Source organism: Orbicella franksi, chromosome 6, assembly GCF_964199315.1.
Source record: "Orbicella franksi chromosome 6, jaOrbFran1.1, whole genome shotgun sequence".
Classification (NCBI taxonomy): Eukaryota; Metazoa; Cnidaria; class Anthozoa; order Scleractinia; family Merulinidae; genus Orbicella; species Orbicella franksi.
The window spans coordinates 5644704-5667819 of NC_138150.1; the positions used below are offsets into that span (position 1 = coordinate 5644704).

The 23116-nt window shown below is 39.8% G+C and overlaps 1 protein-coding gene across 2 annotated transcripts; it reads right to left on the minus strand.

The window, feature by feature from the left end:
• Positions 1 to 829: 829 nt before the first annotated feature.
• On the minus strand, positions 830 to 22899 carry LOC145491427 (low-density lipoprotein receptor-related protein 6-like). 2 transcript variants are annotated; one of them, XM_081470617.1, is made up of 19 exons: positions 22315 to 22899; positions 20738 to 21152; positions 15585 to 16003; positions 14619 to 14747; positions 13592 to 13792; positions 12349 to 12544; positions 11214 to 11605; positions 10991 to 11113; positions 10138 to 10528; positions 9210 to 9595; positions 8427 to 8555; positions 7694 to 8093; positions 6760 to 6944; positions 5866 to 6069; positions 4830 to 4949; positions 4304 to 4420; positions 3893 to 4009; positions 3047 to 3184; positions 830 to 2665 (listed from the first exon to the last, which is right to left on the minus strand). In XM_081470617.1, exons 1-19 carry the CDS (start codon positions 22367 to 22369, stop codon positions 1788 to 1790), a joined length of 4995 nt encoding a protein of 1664 aa, XP_081326743.1. In that variant the 5' UTR covers positions 22370 to 22899; the 3' UTR covers positions 830 to 1787. The 2 variants fall into 2 exon arrangements, with proteins under 2 accessions (XP_081326743.1, XP_081326742.1); XM_081470616.1 differs by having other exon boundaries at positions 20738 to 22899.
• Between the last annotated feature and the right edge of the window lie 217 nt (positions 22900 to 23116).

A 23116-nucleotide genomic window follows, 5' to 3' on the forward strand; every position in this document is an offset into this window, starting at 1 on the left:
TTTTGCCAAAATGTTTCGTGATTTATCGCCAGGTGTTCTTAACTTTTATAGCAAGTAAACTTCCTTTTACTTTTAATTGTGTATTAAAACGTGTTAACGACTTAACGATTTCAAAATGACTCGTTTTGCTTTTCAGGGCGCTTATATACCATATTCTTCGTTATGGAGGACTTCATGGCGTTCACCGGTAGTTTAATCAAAGGAAATCATATCAGTGACAATGTTTGAATATCTGATCTTAACATTCTTACGATTTCTAATTTACCCTTCTCTCCTTAGTCTTTTTCCGATTGATTATCAAATTTCCACTACCACGAATTTTCACCCTTAATGCTGTGCCATGATAGCAGTTTTGCCGCTGGTGCTGTCGTAATAAAAACTGAAATTCCGTTTTTGTGTGAAGCCAAGAACCATCTACCCCACCCAATCTAATGATGGGAGTTAAGACAATATGGGAGCTATGTCTGTTCCAAGTAGGACCCTGTCTCACTTTGGGGGTTGCAAATGGGGATATTTGGTTTTTTTGACAGAAAGAGACTGGAGCCGAAAGAGTTGCTATAGCAACAGCACTTAGGGTGTCATTTTGTTTCTTTTGTGATGCACATTTATGGTGCACATTTCTTGCATAAAAACGTTTTCCGCTACTTACGTTTTGTGTAGTTTGAGATTTCTCAAGTTCAAAACTGAAGGACATACAATATGAACAGAAAACCTCACCGAAAAGTTACAAAACTGAAATCAAAATTCTTGCTTATCCTGGAATAGCTAATCGGACTTTGAACCGACTCAACAGAATGGAGATACAACAAAGGGTCATAAAAAGACAACGTCATTTATACAAACATCTTTATTAAAAATATATTAATCTAGGAAAATTTAAAAGTCATCAGCAAAACTGCTTGACAATAGATACTCTTGGTTACAGGTAAAGCACCATTTACAAATTATATACAATATTTACAATAAATAATTTGGAGACATTTTAAAGCCATGTTAATGTTTCTACCTGCAGAGAGCTGATAAACGAAAATGATATTAACCAATGAATCAGCAAGCCCACGAAGTGCTTTTTACCATGAACAGATTCACCAACAGTGAATATAAATTCAATTGGAATGATTAACTTCCAAAAGAGAATGAGTAATTCAGTGAAAAAAGAAAACGGTCAACGCAACCACAAAACGCAAACCTGAACAACAACAACAAAAAAACTCAACACAATCAAACACCAACATAACGCCAGAACTTGTACAAAAATATAGGACTAAAAAACACAAAATAGCTCAAAAAAAGCAGAGAACATTTGCAGGCTTCAAACTGGAGATCGTTCAAAATTGACTAATCGACTTTCAGAAGATTTCCCAAGGTTAACTACAGGGTACAACGAGTTCCTGTTTATCCGCTGACTCAGGACGATACGACAGAAATTATTCCCTTTCTTATCCCACCAAAACGTCGGAGAACGTTACTTTGCTTCATTATAATATTGTTGAAGCTCATTCAACTTTTCGTTGCTCCGCTAGAGTGGTGCTTTCGACATCGTCGACTTTCTTCTCTGTTCCTCGCGAATTAAACGCGCAATATCCTCGCAGGTTACGCGTTGGAGTTTCCGCGAGTTCAACTCGCACGGCCACGTACAATTCTTTGAAACGTCTTTTCTGTATTGACGATAAAGTGAAATAACGTCAGTTATAGCTCACGCAATTTCCGCGTGGTCCATTGTAGCGAGCGAGACACCGACGTGACAGAAGTCACGCAGATATAGATTCCCCTTCTGCGCACTTGTGTTACAACACGACTGACGGCGCGTCAGTCACTGGCGAAGGCGGAGGAGGGTAAGGGTGGGGATGGAAGCTCCTCTCAGTCATTACAGGAGATGGGGGCGGCCCCTCTTGATCTGAAAAATGCGTCGCCTCCGAAAGATAGTTCGTATTTGGCGTCGGAGGCGGCGCGAACAAATCCGAATCGTACGCCGCCTCCGTGCAGGTGGAAGGCTCGTACCGCTGGTACCGGCAACGGTGTAGTCTACGACAGCGATGCCGACTCCCTATGGACTCGACGTCGGTTGAAGCAGGCGTTGGAGGCGGAGGCATTCTGGGCCGGTGGTATCGGTGTGATGTACACGATGACGGCGACAACAGGGACTCGCAATATGGACGAGACCGCGAAGTATACTGAGATCGTTCCGTCACAGGCGACGGCGGTGGATTCAAAGGTTCATGAAGGTATGCCGTGACTACAGTAGACGCAGTCGAGGAGCATGACGCTCCAGTTAAATTGTTCCGGTCGTAAGCAGTTTGCGACGCACTTGAACGGTTGCTTAAGCTCGGAGCCGTGCCGTTTGATTTTGACCGCTTATTAGACGAGCCAGCCGATCCGGGACCTTTCCGCAACGGCGCCGTCACGAACATGTCACGGCGGGAAGATGCTGAGGAAGATGAAGACGCGCACGAGGGAGGCCTGGGACGAAGCACTGGAGTCACAACTAATCCTATGTCATGAGTCACGTTACAGTCAGGGCCGTGCTTGAGCCTGCGGCATATCAGTACAGCGATGGTAAGAAAGATGACGCAAACAATGATTGACGCCACAATAACGCCCACCATTTTACCGCTGAGATTTGAAGGATGGAAGACACCAGTAGATCCAGGGTCTGTTGAATTGCCTAAAAATTAACAATGAAAACACACACATCAGTACCAATACTAATAATTAAGGTAACGGTAAAGTCTGCAAATGAGCAAGGCCGGAGCTTATCCCGGTTTCTGTAGTAAAAAGTAACTATGAGTATTTCTACTCTCCCCTGGATGGGATTCAAGTCTATCACAGGGTTACCCCCAGTACTTAAACTCTTCGGTACCCATTTATACACCTGGATGGAGAGAGGCACTGTGAGAGTTAAGTGTCTTGCCCAAGAACACAAAATAATGTCCACGGCCACGACACAAACCCGGACCCCTCGATCTCGAGTCGAGCGCACTAACCATGAGGCCTCCGCGCCTCCCAACGAATAGGAGTGCATCAGTAAAATATTCTGCTGCTCTACCTTCAGGGAGATCACAGTCCATTTCATCCAAGTCGCCAGGGCAGTCTCCGCCACCATCGCACTTCCAATCCAAAGGAATACACTTGATAACGATGTGATTCACAACACATTCAAACTGGTTCTTGAGACATTTCAATGCTGTGATGAAAAGGAAAAAATTATGTTAAACATCATCGACACAGTCACTAGAACTAAAGTAATGAGGACCAACGAGTGGCATTAAATCAACAAAAACATGGTCAAGGATATCTTAGTAGAACAAAGACTGTCGCAGGTACATGAGGCAGCCGATTTTACAGTTTTGAAAGAAGAAGCCAAGTGTGAAAATGAAAGGAGGTTTAGGTCGACTTAAGGTTGACTAGCCAGTTTGCCAACAGAACAGTCTACTTAACAAAAGCACGAAGGTTTGTATCAAACCAAAGTCAACTCTATTCCCTCTTCTGCCCAAAGACCTCTTTATCACCATTCAATATTCATTATTACATTTGCTTTGGTAACGCCTTTTTTCCTGGCTTTTCGGCCTGTAAATAGGCCTCTAACAATAACGAGAATAATCTTCATTTAGGTTCGGCAGTGTTTATGGCACAAAAGCTAGTGGAGCCGAGAAAACAACTGAACCATAACATTGATTAGAATCCCAACCGGCCAAAGGCAAACCAGTTGGCTATTGCCAAGCGTGGCCGAGGTTTTGAACTCAGGGCTGCCGTGAACAGATCCAGGTAGTGATCAGAGCGGGATTCGAACCCGGGACCACTGGACTGCGAGTCACACGCGCTGACCACTCGGCCACGCTGCCTCCAAACTCTTGCGTAATTTTCCGAAAACAGCCGGCAGCCCAACACTTACGGCAGTTCTCATCGTCCTCGTCTGATTCATCATCGCAATCTGCTTCATTGTCGCAAAGTTTCTTCACGCTAATACACTTGCCTCCGCTACAGCGGTATTCTCCATCTTTGCAGGGTGCTGAACGTTAAAAACAACAACAAATCAAAGTTAGTTTTGGGGGGTTTCTTACGAAGATTGAAATAACAAATACAACAGCAGTACATCTTAATAATAATGACAATAATAATATTTGAAGTTTAAAAAACACAAATACCATTTAAATAATCAAATAGGCTTCACAAAATATCGTTCACTAAAACAACTAACGTGAGACTGAAATACACTGCAAAAGGACGTCTCAAAGAACACTTCAAAAGCAGGTTACTTTTCTGATCTGCGCCTGCATAAAAACGCAATAGCAAGACAACTTACTACAATTCTTTTCATCACTGCCATCAATGCAGTCTTCCCTGTCATCACAAAGCCAATTTTTATTCACGCAACCTCCACTGGAGCAAGCAAACTTGTATGGTTCGCATGTCTTGGGAGCTAATAAAAAAAAAACACGAAAAACTTATTGCAAACTCGTTATAATAAACAAGAGTGGAAAGAGACGGCAAACCTGCAGACCTGCACTCTGGTTAGCCTGGAGAAAGCACTCTGGTTAGCCTGCATAACGTTCAGGCTAACCTGCTTACGGTTAGTTCTCAATGAATCATAATGGGTTCGCTTGTTTCAGTGATTTCGTTTCATCTCGCTCGTTCAACCGTTTCGGTTGTTTTAGCGGTTTAGTTTCGCTTGTTTCGGTGGCTTGACTTGTTCTTGCCCATCTGCCACGGTTGACTGAGAATTTTATTTCTCCTGTCTAAAGGAATGGCAGTCTGCCATTGATCGGTCTCTTTCTTTCACTAAGGCAACTTGCACAGGTGTGATATTTGTGATTTTGTTGCGTACTAACCTCCACAAGTGGAATTGTCTCCATTGAGGATATTGTCAACGGGGCATGAGCATTGCGTCTGGCCGTGAGATCCAACCAAACAGATGTGACTGCAACGGTTCCTGGCGCACGGGTGATCAACTGAAAAATCAACACCAGACAATGTTACCACCCATTCCAATCTAAAAAAATGTTTATTTAGACTACCAAAAGAGCGATGTCTTAAGTAGGACATCTTGAATTTGTCTTTCCTAACCATCTCAATCTGTGGTCCCATTTGGGCAAAAGAATTAGTTTCCAAAGAAACTCTTTGGCTGTAATGGCGGGCAAGTGACAAAGTGCTATTGCTCAAATCGTCAACTTCATTAACTCGCTAAGGCCGTTAACTTCATTAAGTGATAAATTGCTTAAGGTTGGTTTTCAGTCACAGTCGTAATCAAACGGGCAGAGTGATACGACCCAGTGAAAATCAAATCAACGGAGTCGGAAGCAGAATACCGGTTCTCCTTATGTCTCCGTCGCTTATGATCTAGTGAAAACTATAGATTATCGGAGTCGCAAGTAGAAGCCAAAGAATCAACCAATTACAAGGCTCGATTCCAGACATCGTGATTGGTTGGTTCTTCCGCTTCTGCTTCTGACTCGAACAATCTAGTTTTCACTGGATCATAAGTAACGAAGTCGTGAGTGGAATCGCAAAAAAATGGAAACATTCTGGTTCTTGCGACTCCGATTCCGTCGAGCTTATGTCTCCAATTTTCGATTTTCACTAGGTCAAAAGCGTTCTGAAGACTCCGACTGCCACTCTGTCTCGGACTCTAGTGAAAACCAGATCAAAGTGGTTCCTTTGGGGTTTGTTACATGTATATCCTCAGAAAGCCTTGATACATTGCACCATACGGCTAAAAGCTACGGCAACATAATCAACCCTTAGAACTCTTCTACTCTGTTTCTACGAACACAATTCTCCCAACTATTACAACAAGAACTGTATGGAGACAGGTAATGAGAATTCGAAAGTTGACAGTGAGATTAACGAGCAGTATGATATCCCTACCTGTGGACTTCCTAGCGTCAACAACTATCATATCAGACAAGTCATCAACGGCTGCCTGCACAGGAACCCTAGGGATTTCACCTCCCTTCTTGATTTTCCTGACAGTACGAGATTCTCGATCAATCCAGTAAACGTAGTCTCCAAACACAACTATTCCTACAGGATGCAATACATTCAAGTCCACCAGAGTGGCGCGATTTGTTCCTACAAGAAAACAAGGACATTGCGCATGATGCCACTTGATAAGAATCATCACTGATAAAAACCTCCTTCCCAGGGTTTCTCATCTACCCGCCCTGCCGGGGGAAGACGAGAGACCCTGGAAACGAGGTTGCACTGATGTCAATGGAGTGCGTGTATTTGGCGATAAAAGTAAAAATAAAAATCATGGGCATGTCGGCAAACTGGGCAGTTTGTGAAGACTGAAACGGTTTATATGCTCTCTTGTGATATGCAACACCGATTTTTAGGTTTTTAAAACGTTTTTCAGTTCAAATCTCAAACATTCCTTATTGGGGATGATTTCAGTATGCGTACTTTACTCAGCCTCATGAATTTCACACCAACTCGGAGAGAAAGCTTTTTCAATGGGAAATGAAAAGACAATTGTCTTTTTCCCCCAAAGAATGGTGCCAAATGTTTCCACTAAAAATACAACAACAAAAATAAGTGCCCGAGTAGAACCGGTAAATTTCAGAGAAACTGTTCCAACGAGTCCTTGCTTTGAAACAGGGAACCAGCAATTTGAAATTTGTGGACCGTAGGAAAAGCCACACTCAGGGATCTGTAATAAGCTTCCGAAGCTTTGGTGACCACAACCTGAAACAAAGTTGTACCCATAGCAACTGAAGCAATGTTACCCCCCTTAAATCTGATTACTGATAAAGGATTTACCTGCCAAATCGCCGTACTCGATCTTCTTCAGTTCTGTATCCGTCCAGAAAAGCTTTCTGCCCTGCTTATCAATTGCCAAGTCACCAGGGGACTTTGCGCTGAACAACATCAGGCTGTCGAGTCCACCCATTGTCACTCGCACGATGCACTTTTTCTCAGGATTGTCATTGGTGAAGTACATTAACCTGAAAAGTTTTGCCAGATCATTTAGAAATTTAGGCAAGGTGAGGTTAACAGAGGAAGTCTGTCAGGATTTCACAAAGGAGCACAGTCACAGTTTGCGCATATTGAAAAGATTAGCCTCAATTTTTCAAGTCCGCTGTTTGTAATCCATGTCAATCTTCTCCATCCTTAACCATCCTTAGTCCTTTATGGTTTATTTTTATCTCTTTGGTGTTTTTCTATGGTAGTAAAAAATCATTTTCAGTTGTCCCTCAATTGAAAGGTAATTTTGTACGTGGCCAAAATAACTCAAAATACCGTGACTGAGCTCCTTTAAGGAAGCTTAGAGTATTCAGCAAAACATTCCAAAACTCGGCTCATCCTAAGAGATTCCAAAACTTTGACCGGCACCAGCCTTGGGGTAAACAAACGGGAGGATCTGATTTATCTATCTCTTTTGTAATCTTTAACTACAAACAATAAAACTACCATTTTATTCACCTCCATAAGATCATTACATAACTAAACACACAGGCCACAAGAATGCACAATGGAAGTAAGATATTTTGACAAAGTATTGTAAATGTGTGAACCTATGTGCAAATACTTTTCAAAACTAAGAGTTTCTAAAATACCCTGAAGTTTAAATGCACCTACACTTATTGTGTATTATTGTGTATTTACAATACATTGAATTTAATAAAATGATGCACATCTGACAAGAAACAGTAAACTTGTTAATATGTTACAACAGGTAAAAATCTTTGTTTACCCTTTCTCAGGATGAAGCACAATAGACCGCGGATAAAAATTATTTTCCCGGAACACAACACCGAGGTTTGTCTTATTCTTCAGACTGTAAACTTTAATGCTATTGGATGCAGTGTCCGTCCAAAATAGCTGCTGTCCATAAGGATCGATGGCAAGATCATACGGCACTGCACCTGCATCCAGTTTAATTATTTTAGAATTGGTGCCATTTTGAAAAGCACATCTAATGGTCTTGGTGGTACCATCAATCCAGAAGACAAGATGGCTGTTAATGTCGTAATCAATCGCCTGAACATCTGATAGACCACGAATGGGTAAAACCACATCAAGATTGTCCGATGAGTTGAAGAGGATTCGGCGAATGTCTGTTTTGGTGCTGTACAGCATAAAAAGGCGAGGAGCTGCAAACAAAAACACTCGTTTAAGGGTTAAAGCTTAAGTCGAGACAAAAAAAGCAGCTGGTTGAACTGCAGTAAGTGGCAAATTCCTGGCACTGCTGTACTCAGAATACAAAATGTAACAATTTGACCTACATTGTAGAGGTTAATACACCAACCCGATGTAAAAAAAGTTTAGCAAAGTGTGTCCTTGTGAAGCAGGAAAAAAGTTCCCAACATTTTAGTAAATAGGCAAAGGACCCCTGAAAAGCAAAAAAAGAACTCCCAACTCTTTAGAACTGGGGGTCCCAAGGACCCTTAACTATTACAACTAGTGGGAACTCTGGACAAACTCACCTTTACAGCTTTTATTGTCAATTGGTGATAATGTGTAATGCGTTGGACAGGAACACTCTATTCTGTTTCCAGGTTTAGCAAGACAAAGGTGGCTGCAGCCGCCATTATTGAAAGCACAGAGATTCCAACCTGATAGAGTTATGACAAATAGTTGATTCTCCACTTTAATTGAAAACTTCCTTCATTAGACTATTTTGCGAGGTCAAGTCCTATCTTTAACACAACTTTATACACTCACACAGCTTGCCCTAAACCAGACATTCCCATGCCAGAGGCAAAGTTTGACGACAATAATGTGACCCTACAAACAGCAACCTGCATGTTGTACAAGATTGCTCTTACTTGATACATTGTAAGTCATTGGATCAAACTTAAATGTAGTAAGACCACTCAAATCCAAGCTATTGAGTGTTACTTTGATGAAATACTGTTTACTATGCTGTAGAGACGGTTATCACTTTAAAAAAACACTTGTGTTCGGGAGAGTGTGATTCTTTCATGACTAACATGTAGCATTTTCCTATGTTGAACCTTTTCTAGAAATGAGTGACAAGTCGTCAAATATCAAACATTTTTAAAACTCGAGATCATGAGGTTTTGGCGGCTGTAAGTTCATTTTCTACATGGGTTTAAAATGTAGTTAAATAAATCAAAAGTTGATTAATTCTGCGGTTCTGTTGCAACTTACTCAAGTTAATGCTAAGTTTTGACCACTCTCCTAAGGCAAACCATTAGTTAATAATAAAAATACATGTACACCACAAAATTACTGAATGTACAAACCTTCTTGTCTACTGCTGTGAAAAACCAGAATATCCATAATGAAGTCTATGTTGCCCTTAATTTGCGTCCTGTCCATTCCATTGGATTTGTTTGCACGGTAGATTGAGCTCAACCTCCAGTCTGCCCAATATATGAAATCCTTGTACTGGGTCAAGGCAAAAGGCTTTGGTAGTTCAGTTGCAATGGTTCGGCGGTTTGTGCCATTTAAATATGCACATTCAATCACCTTGTTTTCAGCATCCACCCAGAATATAAGTCCCAATGAAAAGTCGATTGTCAAGCCGGTTGGACGTGTGACATTAACGACAACTGTACGCCTGTTTGAACCATCTAAGTCTGCTCTCTCTATTTGTGGTTTCTCTCCGCCATTAGCCCAGTACATATGCCTGTGGTTTAGATCAGAGCAACAATGGGCAAGTCAACTACTAGCATAGAAGGTGCAAGATATGCCAGGAAATTGTTTTAAGTGGCAATTTGAAGGTTTAGAAATTTGCTATGGGAAAAGGTTGCTCTTATAGCAACCTTAGCAATCCACAGATTTACACAAATTTTTTCCATCATTCAAGCTGCTGTAAAATCATACTTACACATCAATTGTCTTAAAATCAACAAAATTTACTTTCATCACACTCTTTTCATTTCTAGCATTCACTTCATTCAACATCAATTATTGATCATTAATAAGGTCACAGGGTTCTACAAAAGGCCTTTGTCACTATCTCTGCAGGGGTTCCATTTTCATTTTCAACAGGAGGGCAACTGGTTTCCACAGACAAGTAAAACTATTTGAACTGAACTCCTTCATAAGAAAACTTTTCTACAAGAGGATGGTCAAAGCAGGAGGGGGGGGGGGCAAAATTGTCCTTGCAGCCAGCCAATTTGCCTGATGCCCAGCCGTTAATGAAAACTGTTCCTGTTTCACACTTACCCTGACACTGGATCAAGAGTCAGTTCCCGCGGCTCCCACAAGTCTCTCCAAATCAACATCTTTCTGTGCTGCCCATCTAGCCTTGCCACCTCTATTCTCTGAAGCTCGGAATCTGTCCAGTAAAGGTTCTTGGCTATCCAATCAACTGCCAAGCCATCAGGAAAGTGTAAGTCCACAACAATCAAGTGCTCTATGCTACTGCCATTCAGGAATGCTCTACTTATCGACTTGAGGGTCACATCTGTCCAATAAATCTGCATATCGTGAACACTGAAGTCAAGAGCGTTTGCCTCTTTGACACCAACCAAGGGAATAACATTGCCATTATTGGTGTCAAGAGAAATTCTCCGGATGTCATCGGGGTTTGCGAACAACAAGAATGCTTCTGGTACTGCAATCAGAATGCCAAACAGGTCATTAATTATACATCTGTAAACCACTAATGTAACTAAGAAAACAGTAAGTTGGCTCATTGACACGTGCAAGCAGCTGGCTTTTCTGGCTTTCGCATCTCCAAAGTGTCCCCAAGTCTTTGTTTTCTGGTGAAATTTCAGCAGGCTGGCCCTCAGCTACTTCCCTGCGAATCACTCAGCACATTTTATTGGCAGAACAGTAGTACCAACTAAATTCACTTTGTTATGACATTGTGCAAGAATGTTTAGTGTCCAAAATCCATAGAACTCTTTTTTGGATGAGTATATTTGATTGGCCCTTGATGTTACAGGCGAACTTGCCTGTTGTTGATATAATTCACCCAAAAAGCAACAAGTTTCTTCCGGGTGTGAAGATCAAGGTACCAGGTGACTAAAAATTTCATGACAACCCTACTATGGATAAATTGAAAAGCACTTACGTATGCAACTCCTTTCATCAGCAAGCAGCTCCATCCCGTTTGGACATTCGCATTTAACTCCCGAAGGCCTGAATAAACACAGATGACTACAATTTCCATTGTTACGCTGGCAGTCATTAGCACCTAGAGAAGAAATGTGCCATACAGATACTAAGTACATGTTTCCCTATAAATCCTACTCAAAAGAATCACTGGTACCAAAAATGATTCATCTATTTCTCACCATATGTGAGGTTAAGATTGACAGCTTTCAATCCCATCAAATCAGGCAAGCTGTCAATGATTGTTAGTCTGTCTTTGCGGGTTCTTTTGTTCACACTCTCTATAGCCCTTTTCTGCCAGTCTGTCCAATATAGACGATCAGCAAGGACAGTAAAACCAAAGATGTGTGGTAACTTGTCACTCAGGACCACTCTGCGACTACTCCCATCCAAATTCATGACCTCAATCTTGTCCAGCTTGGCATCAGCCCAGTAGATCTTGTGGGAAAGATAATCAATGGTAAGACCATTAGGCCACGCCACGGAGTCATTGACCAAAATGGTGCGGTGACTCCCATCCAGTGCTGCTCGTTCAATCTTCGGATGCTTTCCCCAATCAGTCCAGTACATGTACCTGGGAAAGACAAAATTGCAGAATCAATTATGATAGACGTTTCCACTTGCAAAGCCACAGGCATTACATGAGATACACAAGTGGAAGAAGTAACCTCTGTTCTCTGTAACTCCACTTAGAATTTCTGGCTTTTAGTTACCTTCTATTGGCTTGCAAATACCAGTATTGACAGAGGCTCAGTTCTTTATTGACATTATAATTAATTTACAATCTACCTTCATTTTTCTTTCAATCTTCATTTTTGTTCCTCAACTTACACTTTTTCAATTAGACTGGCTGGCAGATAGCTAGTGCTAGAGCTATTTTACATTTAGAAACCCACACAATAGCAAGTAGACAAACATGTTTACAACTGGAAAGTGCATGCAAAACTAAGCTGTCAGAAGAAGTTTCACATCAAACATTTATCAGAGTTAAGAAGCATATACATGTACTGTATGTGATTAATTTTTGATAAGTACTTGCTAACAAGCGCAGTTGGACCCTGCTAATTCGAACGTGGTTTTTTTTAAGTCCATGTTAAACATTTCAAACTTTAAACCATTTCCCCTGGATTTGCCCTTTTGTATTGGCTATTTTTAGTAGATTTTGTACTGGCTATTTTGAACTCGCGCTATTTCAAACAAATTTCCATTTCTCCTGAGAGTTCGAAAATAGCTGGGTGCAACTGTAGATAAAAAAGATCCTTCCTTAACTTTTCTGCCAGACGTACAAGAAAACAGCAAAGAAAAGTCTTTATTTACCCATGAGTTGGATCTAATGTTATCGCTCGAGGTTCATCAAGATTTTCACTGATAAGAACTTTTCTTGATGAGCCATTCAGCCTGCTGACTTCAATTCTATCAGTGCCTGTGTCTGTCCAATACAAGTTCCGTGCAACCCAGTCAACTGCGACACCATCAGGATGTTTAACTTCACTGGAAACTAGGACCTCAACGTCTAAACAAGAAAACAATAGCATTTTACAATATTGTCAGTAATAGTGAACACCTAATACCTCTGATGCTTTAATCCTCCCTGAAACATTATCAGAGTTTGAATGGCCAAAAAAAATAGGGCGTTTAGCTGTATATAAATGTAGGGGTGGCAAATAGTCCTTCAAAAACTCTGGGTCTCACAAAATTTTAGTCAAATTTCACAGGTCTCGCAGTCTTGTCTTTTTAGCGGTTACGTATGTCTCACAGTCTCGACTTTTATACGAAGCTCTCTCGGAGTCTTGACTTTTTGCAAGGTTAAGGGTTTCGAAGTTCCGTTTCGTTTGTTTGTTTTAATAAATGAGATCTTCTCGTCACCTGATATTGAATTTCAATAAAGCAACTTTCAATTATCCGAGAAAAAGTTAATCCAAACTTCTGGGCACCAAATTGTCTGAATTCCACAAAAAGCTACAAAACTTACTGCAACGTCATTTTGGCGCCAAAAAAACAGTTATTTTGTTCCAGGATATCTTAACGTAGTGTGTTCCAGTCAAATTTCCAGTTCCAGCTTGTTCGCAAAGGCTGGCTAAGAGATCAAAAGGGGAATCAAGAAGCCGCACACAACCCACGATAGCTCATGATGAAACCCATAAAGTCGAAGAACTTATCTGTTGTCCCCTGTGGAACTGTGTAAAGGCACAAGTATTTACAACAAAAGGCTCCTTTGTAAGGCTTCTGTACAAGCTCATTCTCGCTCATTCTTATAGCTCTCAACTAAATCTGGGGCTCGAATTTTAAGAGTCTGTGCCCCTCACGCTTGCACTCAAAACACTTTGAAGTTTCAGTCTCACAATCTAAAAAGTCAATATGTCTTGGGTTCGCAAAGAAAAGCGCTAGTCTTGTCGTCTCGCAAATTCCCGCATTTACCATTCACAACCCCTAAATGTAACACATCACAAACAATGATCTCAAGAAGCAATCGTAAAGCCCTCACCCCAGGAAATTAAAGTGATAAAACAATATAATGAATCACCAAACAGATTTATCAGTACTGTCACAACAAGCTTACTTTGTCCATTCATTCTACATCTCTTGATTTCAAGTTTCTCATCATCGCTCCAATAAAGAAATTTATCGACTGGATCAAAATCGATGGCAACTGCATGCCTAATACCAGAAACTGGTACAACCACATCAGTAAGATCAGGTGTGTCAAGTGATATGCGACGCAGGTCCTCCTTCCTTGCTAATAATAAGAAATGGATAGGACCTGTGAAGAAAACAGTTTCCCGTTAGTGAACTAAATGCACAAACTTGTCAGCAACTGATTTCTAGGTTTTACTCTAGAACATCTGAAAGAAAAATCTGCTAGTAAAAGGTTTGCGTTGCAGGAGGAGGGATGTTGATGGCACAGTTGATGGCACAGTTGATGGCACAGTTGATAAAGTGCTCACTTACATCACATTCCTACCAATGTGACGTAATTTTTTTTTCTTAGACCCAGTGCCATAAGTGAGTTGAGTTTGTTTTTGGTCCAGGTACTTGCTCTAAGGGTTTTTACCAAGTTCTTCACTTTTCCTCCATCCACAAAACACACCACTTCAACTTCCAATTCGATCTCAATATAAAAGTTAACACTTAATAACGAGTTCATGGGAGCCATTCCATATTTCATGGGTGAATAATAGTGGTGTAATGATTAATTGAATTCTCAATTAATCAGGATTATGACCGTTCGGTTTGATTCATGATTCTTCAATTCCAGGTTTCAACTTTGGTTCGATATTTTGCATACCTTCCCCAGGGTGCCCTCAATGAGTTATTATATTGTGAAATCAAAATCCAGAACTCTTTAACATATGCTTTTGATTGATGAGCACAGACGTTTGCAGTTTGTGCGCCACTTTGTGTCGTTTGGTAAAAATGTTGCCCTTCTACCACCAGCAATTGTGATTTAGATCTGCTGTGTGGAAATATTTTGCACAATTGAATTGAAATAATCAAAATCAAAAGGCAATAATCAAAATTGAGTCAAATCGCAAGGAATACAAATTGTTACACTCCTAGTGAATAAATGATAATTTTTTACAGCTTACTTTGCCCGCATGTTTTCCCATCAGATAAAAGCTTCACACCAGTCGGGCAAGCACATGAATGACTATGAGCATTCAACAGACATAGATGGCTGCATCCTCCATTTGAGGTGGAATTGCACGGGTTTTGCCCTGTCAAGTTAACCATACTTGTATGTCAGTAAAATAATTCTAAATAATGGGATTTTATCGAAAATTCTTTGAATTAGTTGAGAATCTGGATCCAAATATGAACACAAAAAGTACATGTACTTTTACACAGGATCAGATCAGGGTTTTTTTTTTCTTTTTCTTTCTTTTTTTTTAGTGATTTTTAAATTAGCTTGATGTAAATACCTTTTTTTAAGCTCCCATAATGTTGTACATTACTTAATTTAAATCGTGGAACACCTGGAAACTAGCGAACAGCTAAGTGTGTACTTTTCCATGTTAAATAAAGTACGTCTATGTCTATGTCTATCAAAGACAAAAGACAAAATATTCCTGAAGTCTCAAATTGAGGATCAGAAATGAAGGTACAAATAACCAAATAAATAAATAAATATTTATGAGTCAAATGTATTAAGTATTGCTGTGCTAATTTGGGACGCTGTTAAGAAATAAGCAAATACTGCAAATAAAATCAACTATTAAGAATCCCCACTGGTGGGAGGCTGACAACTTGGCTATTTACACAATGCATTTGAGGAGTTGAACTCGTGACTACCAAGAACAAATCCAGATAGCATTAGGGTAAAAGATTTGAACCAAGGACCTCCAGATTTTGAATCAAGGAGCCTAAACCACTCAGCCACACCACCTCCATTCCCTTAAGCCAGGAAATTCTGCTGGCTACCAGCTCTCACTGAAAATCATGAAGTGATCTTTATTTTCACAAGGAATAAAAATAATGACTTTGCAGAGCAACCAGCTCTGTTCAAATGCCATTTAGCAATAAAGTGACAACAATCAAATAAAAATTAAACTTACCAGGCCTTGGCAGCTGTCTTCTTGGTTCAAACGCATGAATATCCATAGGAGAATAAGCATTTGACAAAACCATCTGACAACGTGTACCAGTATTCTTGTTCGTAGAATGAATGCCTCTTGTTTTCCAATCAGTCCAATAAATTTTATTCTCATATAATGTCACGGCAAATGGATGGCCCAGTACACATTGACTGGGCATGGGAGTTCTGAATATTCTCTGACGGTTTGAACCATCGTAATTAGCTTTAGCTATATAAAACAATTTTGCATCTGTCCAGTATATTTTCTCATTACTGTAGTCTATTGTAAGCCCATTGGGCCAATGAATATCATGTCGTATGATTATTCCACGGTTGGAGCCATCCATTTCAGCTCGCTCTATTTTGGGTTGCTCACCCCAGTCTGTCCAAAACATTAACCTAAAAAGAAAAAAACAGTTAGAGATGACTGCACTTTGACAATTTTAACAACCAAAACAAAAATTATTTTAGAGATCTACCGTATGTTTTCTCGTGCAGGATTACAAACGCATGTTACCACACTGCAATTTAATAATATTTACAAGGTCAACTTCAAAATTATATCCCAGTTGTAACAGGAATTAGTAGAATTCTACCAGTATGTTAATGCAAATGCTGCAGTCTGATTGGCTGCGCTACTTGTATACTATCAGCCATTAGAATGCAGTGGCTTGAGGTCATCTTTAAAATAACGACGTTTTCTTGTCTTTGCGAAGTTACGGACAAACATTTAAATACAAATGGATAATTAAATTGCTGGGAAAACTAAACTGAAGGGCATTCACAGTTTTGTGACTTCAAAAAAAACTAGATGAACGTGCATACACAACAGTAAATTCTGAGCGAAAATTCAGTCCATGCGATTTTTCTAAAATGTTAAGTTAAACATGACGTACAAAAAAAATTGGAAAAGGATAGCTGCAGAAAATTTAAGAACGAATTTTAAAAAGTAATTGGACTATTTGCTCTTGATTTCTATGAGTTGATAGTTGATTTGGCTTTTGGTCTCATCAAAGTTATTACCTCATAGAAATCTCAAGCTCATAATCTAATTGTCAAAGGTCCATCATGGCTACAGTTCTCTGGTGACTAACATCTGGATCAGCTTGCTTTACAGAATACAGGTTGAAATTCAACCAAGATGAGATTTTACCAGAAAACTCAACACTTCTCAGTCCTGCTGAAAGGATAACAACTGATCTAGTTATGGCTTGGGTACATGAAACAATGCCACAGTAGCAGACACCACACACAGGGTTCTCATTAAGTGTCGGCCACCGGCTCAAGAACCGGATACTTCGATTTCTGAGCTGCCTACTTTTCGTGAAAGTAATGAAAATAAATAAAAATATCTGCCATCAAAGGGGACAACTTCCTTCTAAGCCATTTTTGCATTGCACAATAAAATTAGCCTTCACATTTTCTTGTTGGTTAAGGTCTGTTTTGATTCCTAGCTGGTTCGTGTTTACCTCGCCAACAAACTGCCATATTGCTTTGTAGACATGCATCCTCAATCACAAACCAAGCCCAGCATGAATCTCGATTACGTACAGAGTTACCGGTAATTCGTTATTTGTACTGCAAATGTTGAAAATGGCCGACTCAGGCCCAACAAAAAGACTGATGCAGCAAAAAACTATGGGATTTCTAAAAAAGAAAAAAGCTGCGGAAGTGCTTGAAGAATCAGTAGTTGAGTCTAACAGTCAGTAGTGGAGTCATCGCTCGATACCAGTGTGGATTGTGTCATGCCAAGCACATCTACAGCATCAATTCCAGTGGAAACACTACCCATTGAAAGCAAAAGCACACGTCCTGCTCTGTCCCTTAAAATTCTTGGTGTTTTGGCCTTTTCCAAAATTTACTATTTTTGAGGAAATATATCCAAAAGAATGCCTGAAATAGTATTTCAGAGCCTCTTGATTTCAAAATTTTCTAGGAGAGCACGTCCCCAGATCCCCCTAGGGGCTTGTGCCTTTGGCACTCAAAATTGGTTTCAACCATCTACTTCATGAAGCAAGCCATCTACTCCCTAAATTAATGAGAACCCTGCGTACATGTAATAGAAATTATAGATCTCTTCTTTTCAGGATTTTGGTGCTTTTTCAAGTCATCTACCTAACAAACTTTTGATTAGTATTTCCAGGTAATCCTGACCAAGATTCTATTTACTTTTTTTACCAAGATTTTGACAAATATGGACCCGAATTACATGAGTTGATCATCCTAAGCATACATCTCGAACATTCCCAATCTTTATAACCACCTGTTTGTTATTTTTCATTCTTCCATCTTACTGAATGTCACTTCAATAGCCAAAACTCACTGCGATTACATGTATGTAATTCATATTTCATAGTGGGCTTCTTTTAAAATTCTCTTTTCCCTTTGGCATTTATGTTTGCTACCCATTAGATTTGGTGGTAGAAAGGTTCAGGGTCGTCACAAAGATTTAAAGCAATTGGGTTTTAATGTTGCAGTATTCAGAAGAGTAGCCCCGAGTAGCCAGGCAAGATCATGACGCAGATAGTGATTTCCATTCGCAGCCAGCCACAGGTAGTTTTTATAACCCTGGGCTGGGCTGTTCAAAGCCTGATTAAGCTAACCCAGGATTAGCAAGACTTTTCAGCAAGATTTGCTGTTTACAATGTTTGTCCTTCAGTTCTGAGCTTGACTAAGCTCAAACTACACAAAACGTGAGCAGTAAAAAACATTTTTATACAAGAAAAATTACTACTTTCGGTTAACTTTTAATCCTGGGTTAGTGTTAACCAGCTTTTGAACAACCTGGCCTGGAGGTTTGCAACAACATAGAAATTGTGACAGATAGGGATTCAAGCCTTAAAAGAAGCACCAGTAGATGCTTCTGGCAGCTTCTGATTTCTCTGAACCAAAGCTGGCTTTGTGCACCACTCTGGCTCAAGGAGTTAGGTTACAACAGTAACCAGAGCTAGAAACTTAACACAATCATCTCTGTAGCTTTTGTGGGATGATTCACTTCAGCTTTGGAAACGATGAGCATCTTACAAAGCACTTCTCCCCACAATGTCAATGTAACTGTCGAAGAAGCATAGTTGTGTCCGCGAGGAAAACACTAAACACGTGTATTTTGCTAAAAAATCTACTTGCAAGCACCGTATGACTCTGAAAAGCTAGATTGTCAAAACATTGGTAACCAGACATAGTCCTTAGACTACACTCTTAAATACCCCATAAAAGAACTAAGTTAAGCATTAGGTACTGAATTAATAACATAGTTGTCAGAGGAGGGTCTTTTCATAAGTTATGACTGTTTATCAGACAAATTTACACTTCATTGTATGACTGAGAATTCAAAACTGACCCCAATTTGCAATACACAAATTCCAGACTTAAAGGGAAAAGACACATCAACTTTAATCCGACGGGTCAAAGAGGGCAGACAAACAAGGCAGAATCTAATATTTCCTCTTTCCTTCCTCCAGTAGAGAAAATCTACCAAATCAGTCAATTTTCCTTTAATGGATTACAAAAAGAAAATGGAAACATCACCCAAAAATAACAAACCCACCAAACATGAGGTGGCCCCAGAAATCTCTTAATAGGATAATGACCTAATCAAGCTCTTGAGCTTTTCCCAAACAAGCCTTGTTGTGCACTATCTATTTTCAAGGTCCTTAATTCTCCCATTTACTAGCTGTCAAAACTTGACAGACCTTTTAGGAAAGGTATGCCCGGTCAAATTCAATTGATTAAGCATTTAAATACTATACTCAAACAGGTATTTGATTCTTGCAAAATGCCAACCACAGCCAATGCTCAGGCAAAAGAATAACAGGAACTACAAAGTGCATAAACACAGCAAAAACTGTGTTAAGTGAAAAATATACAACGACCTATCTTCACCAGTGCCAAACAATTTGTAGAGAAAACACCAATATATGACTTACTGTTATCTCAATAAAAATGACAAAAATTATGGTACAGAAAGGCTAATATTTCACGTGGTAGATAAATCAGCAACTTAAGATTTTTATCCTTAAGACTCTCAAAAAAAAGAAACAGAAATATTATCTCAAAATTCGGGGGTTACAGACATTGGAAATGAAACCAAAAGCAAGTGGAGTAATTGTTGTTCATCATCAAAGCATAACATTATACATTTTTCTCTCCTTGCTACTAATTTACGCGAGCAAATTTGCACTCTGTTATTACACATTGTAAATAAATCCTCTGAAACAATGGATAATTAGTAAAACATTCACTGGGCCTCAATTTTAGAAAAGGTCAAATGAAATGTTCTGCTGACCCATTGTCTTTGGCCATTAACAAAGCCTTCTTCAAAGCTCTTTTTATATGGGACCATAGATTACTCAAGAATAGATATTGCACGTAAAGAGGTGGTTAACAAAAACCCAAGCCATTTACTTGTGCTAAGGATTTTCACAGCAAAACAGCCACTCATTAGCAAGACAGAGAGGGAAAAGGCTTGCTTTGCAGCACAATCAACACTGAATTCCTAATTAGCCAACAGAGAGAGACAGAATTTTAGCTCCCCCTGAACTGTTACTTCTAAAAACAAATAACTGAGATTTTTTTGGTTCCAAAAGAAAACCACCAATAAATTATTTTTTTCTTTTAGACACTTAACTTCAAGTCCTTGGTCACAAAATGACACACTTGGCCCAGTCAGAAGAAAACAACAGGGGGTTATTAAAACAAAGCAAGCTTAAATTCCAGTAAAGATCTGTAAGCTGCCTTCAGAAAATAGTATTGAATTCTAATACTGGATGCCTGCAACAAATTCCTTGTTGCTTATTCATGGCTTAGCAGATTTTCAGTACAAAACACACGTTGACGAAGAGAAATCCCAAAGCAGGCTTGCAGAAATATGCTGATAAATTGCTGTTGGCTCACTGCAGCTCAAAGATTATAATGTATTTTTAATTGAGTATAGTTCATTAGCCTTTCCTAGTGGAAATCTCTTAAAAGCACAAAGCTATTTAAATGCTCCCCAAATGATAAGCTTTGCCAAAGCCAAGCAAGGGCATTTCTGTACCGGAAATTGTTGAATATTTTTAGTCAAAGCAGTGCACAAGTAGCATCAACCAAACTCGATTTGTGTAGGCCAACAAAAAAATAAGATTTCAAACTTACCCTTTGAGTGGGTCCACAGCAATAGCCCTTGGAAGACCCAAGTTTTTCCAGAAAAGAACTTTGCGATTAGTTCCATCTAAATTTGCAACTTCGATTCTATTCCTTTCCCAGTCAGAATCTCTACAGTCAGTCCAATATAACTTTTTCGCTATCCAATCTACAGCCAAACCCTCGGGTTTCTTCAAACCCACCGAGATCACATCCTCGACTTTCCTTGTGTCTCCTGTGACACGAATTCGCTTGATTTTCTCCAAGCTAACATCCGTCCAAAACACAAATCCTTCAGCAAAGCAAAAATCCACAGCGATGGCATCTTCGAGTCCATCGACGACTATAGTTTCGTTCGGATTCTTGGAGCTCGTCCGAACAATTCTAATATCCTTACGGTTTGCGTATAAAAGTCTCAAAGAATTACCTGTGAACAAAAAACACACTGAATTAGCAACGACGCTGGGATAAAAGAAGAATAGAATCAAGAATACCAAATGCATTACAACTGACTTCATACAGATGAATCGAAGATAATTGAGTTATTCACTGCGTTTACGGAAGGGAAACGTGGGTGACGGATTTTTTTGCCTAACCTCGCAGCTGAAAAAGATCTAGCAAGTAAAATCTGGATAAATAGCGGCCAAATATGTTTCTAGAAACGGGCGTCGTTGCTTTCTACTAATTCATCTCCAATGTTCTCCGAGGATTTGCTAAATGTTCTGTAAATAAACATGATAATTTAAGCCTACAAGTTCTCTTGCAAGACGCACGTAGGAAACAAGCAACCTTCTATTGAACGATCACGTACTTTAACTTGCTAAACCACTAAATCTGACTCCTTCCACAAAGCTATGAACGAAAATTCTATTTACTCAGTTCGAGTTTGGCCGTGAATAAGATACTAGGCGAATGTAAACTGCTGCATACCAAACTGGATGGCACTTCGCGTGGCGAACGAAACGGTATTCTTGTTACATAAATCTACAAGTTTAATGCCATCACGCAATGAGAAATTATACTCAAGTTACCCTCAAAGAACCCTTTGGCTGTCGTTTAACAGAATTCTGCATTCCTGAGCAAGTATCCGAAGTGTACAAGAACCGAAAATGTCTTAACACACCACGTGCAAATGAATTTATGAGAGCAAATGTTGTTGTTGTTATTACTTATTCGGTATGCTCCCGTTCGCTGTGTTAAGGCTGTAGAGATCATCAATGCAGTCGACTGAATTTTTAGACATTAAAGCTCCGTTTTGGTACGAACAAGGCTAGAGATCACCATCTTGAAACAGCTGTACGTTCGCCATTTACAATCTCCACACGCCGTTCAATGACGGATCAATAATGGAACAAAATGGACGACAACTACGGTGTAAATTACAAGTTTTTAAGCACTAAAGATCTCTCAAAAAGAACCCAATTCTATCAGCTGTAAATGCAAGTGTCCTTCTTTGTTCAAAGGAACATTTAGCCTCACATAAAACTCAAGTATTCATTACGGAGAGAGAAATCCAGTACTAAAAGCGCACCAATATCGCTCAACAGTAAAGAACAAGTTCGCATAGATACCCTTTCGAATGCACTTACCTAAACATATTCTGTGGAGTAGGCAAACCAAGCAAATTAATGCTTTGAATTTCATCCTACGCTATCGGTTCGGTAGCTTCACCATTAGAAACAGCGGTTGAATGCTCCAAGAGGCGAATTAAACCACATACAACCATGAATCAACTCTCAAGAACGAACGCAAATCAGACACAAATAGCTATCTACTCGGGTGGTTCAAGAGCCATTGTAGGATGACGAACGCTTCCGACCAATAACGACGCTCCTCTCGACTTAAGGTCACATGAGCCGATCATGCGCTATTGGCCCGTAACTTGACATTCGGACCCGAAACGGGGGGTGTCACAACAGTCGTATCCCACTGGTTATAGGCAAACTGCCAGACAAAATAGCGAAACAACAACAAGGGCTTTGCTATTAAATAAAGCAACGTTTCTAACTCAGTGTTTGGAAGTTTGAGCAAAGAGGCTTTTTTTTATAAGGAGTTTAAAGATACCTGAGCGACAAGCAAAGCAAAAACCTTTTGATGTGCTAATGGCGCTTTTGAGTGCAGAAGTTCCGAAGTCACGTTTGTGAATACTAAGCTCTACAAGCCGGCCAATAAACTCTCAGAAGCCGACAGAAGCCTAACGCTATTATGTTCTCTAGCATTCTCTCGGGGACATTAAAACAAAAGAAAAATGCTTTCTTTCTAAAATTCCAAAATTACCATTTGTAAGACATCAATATGGCTTTCAAATTTCAACCAGTGACTGAAACTCCTTCAAAACTAATAACAGACATGACTTAGTTTAGGAACTCGCGATTAACCGCATACAATAGC

Coding starts and splice junctions, on each gene's coding strand:
- LOC145491427 (XM_081470616.1), bottom strand. CDS start 21,243: ATGAAGTCAGTTGTAATGCATTTGGTATTCTTGATTCTATTCTTCTTT. Junction 16,004..20,737: donor GCTGTGGACCCACTCAAAGG/GTAAGTTTGAAA, acceptor TTTTCTTTTTAG/GTTAATGTTTTGGACAGACT. Junction 4,010..4,303: donor CAGTGATGAAAAGAATTGTA/GTAAGTTGTCTT, acceptor TTTAACGTTCAG/CACCCTGCAAAGATGGAGAA.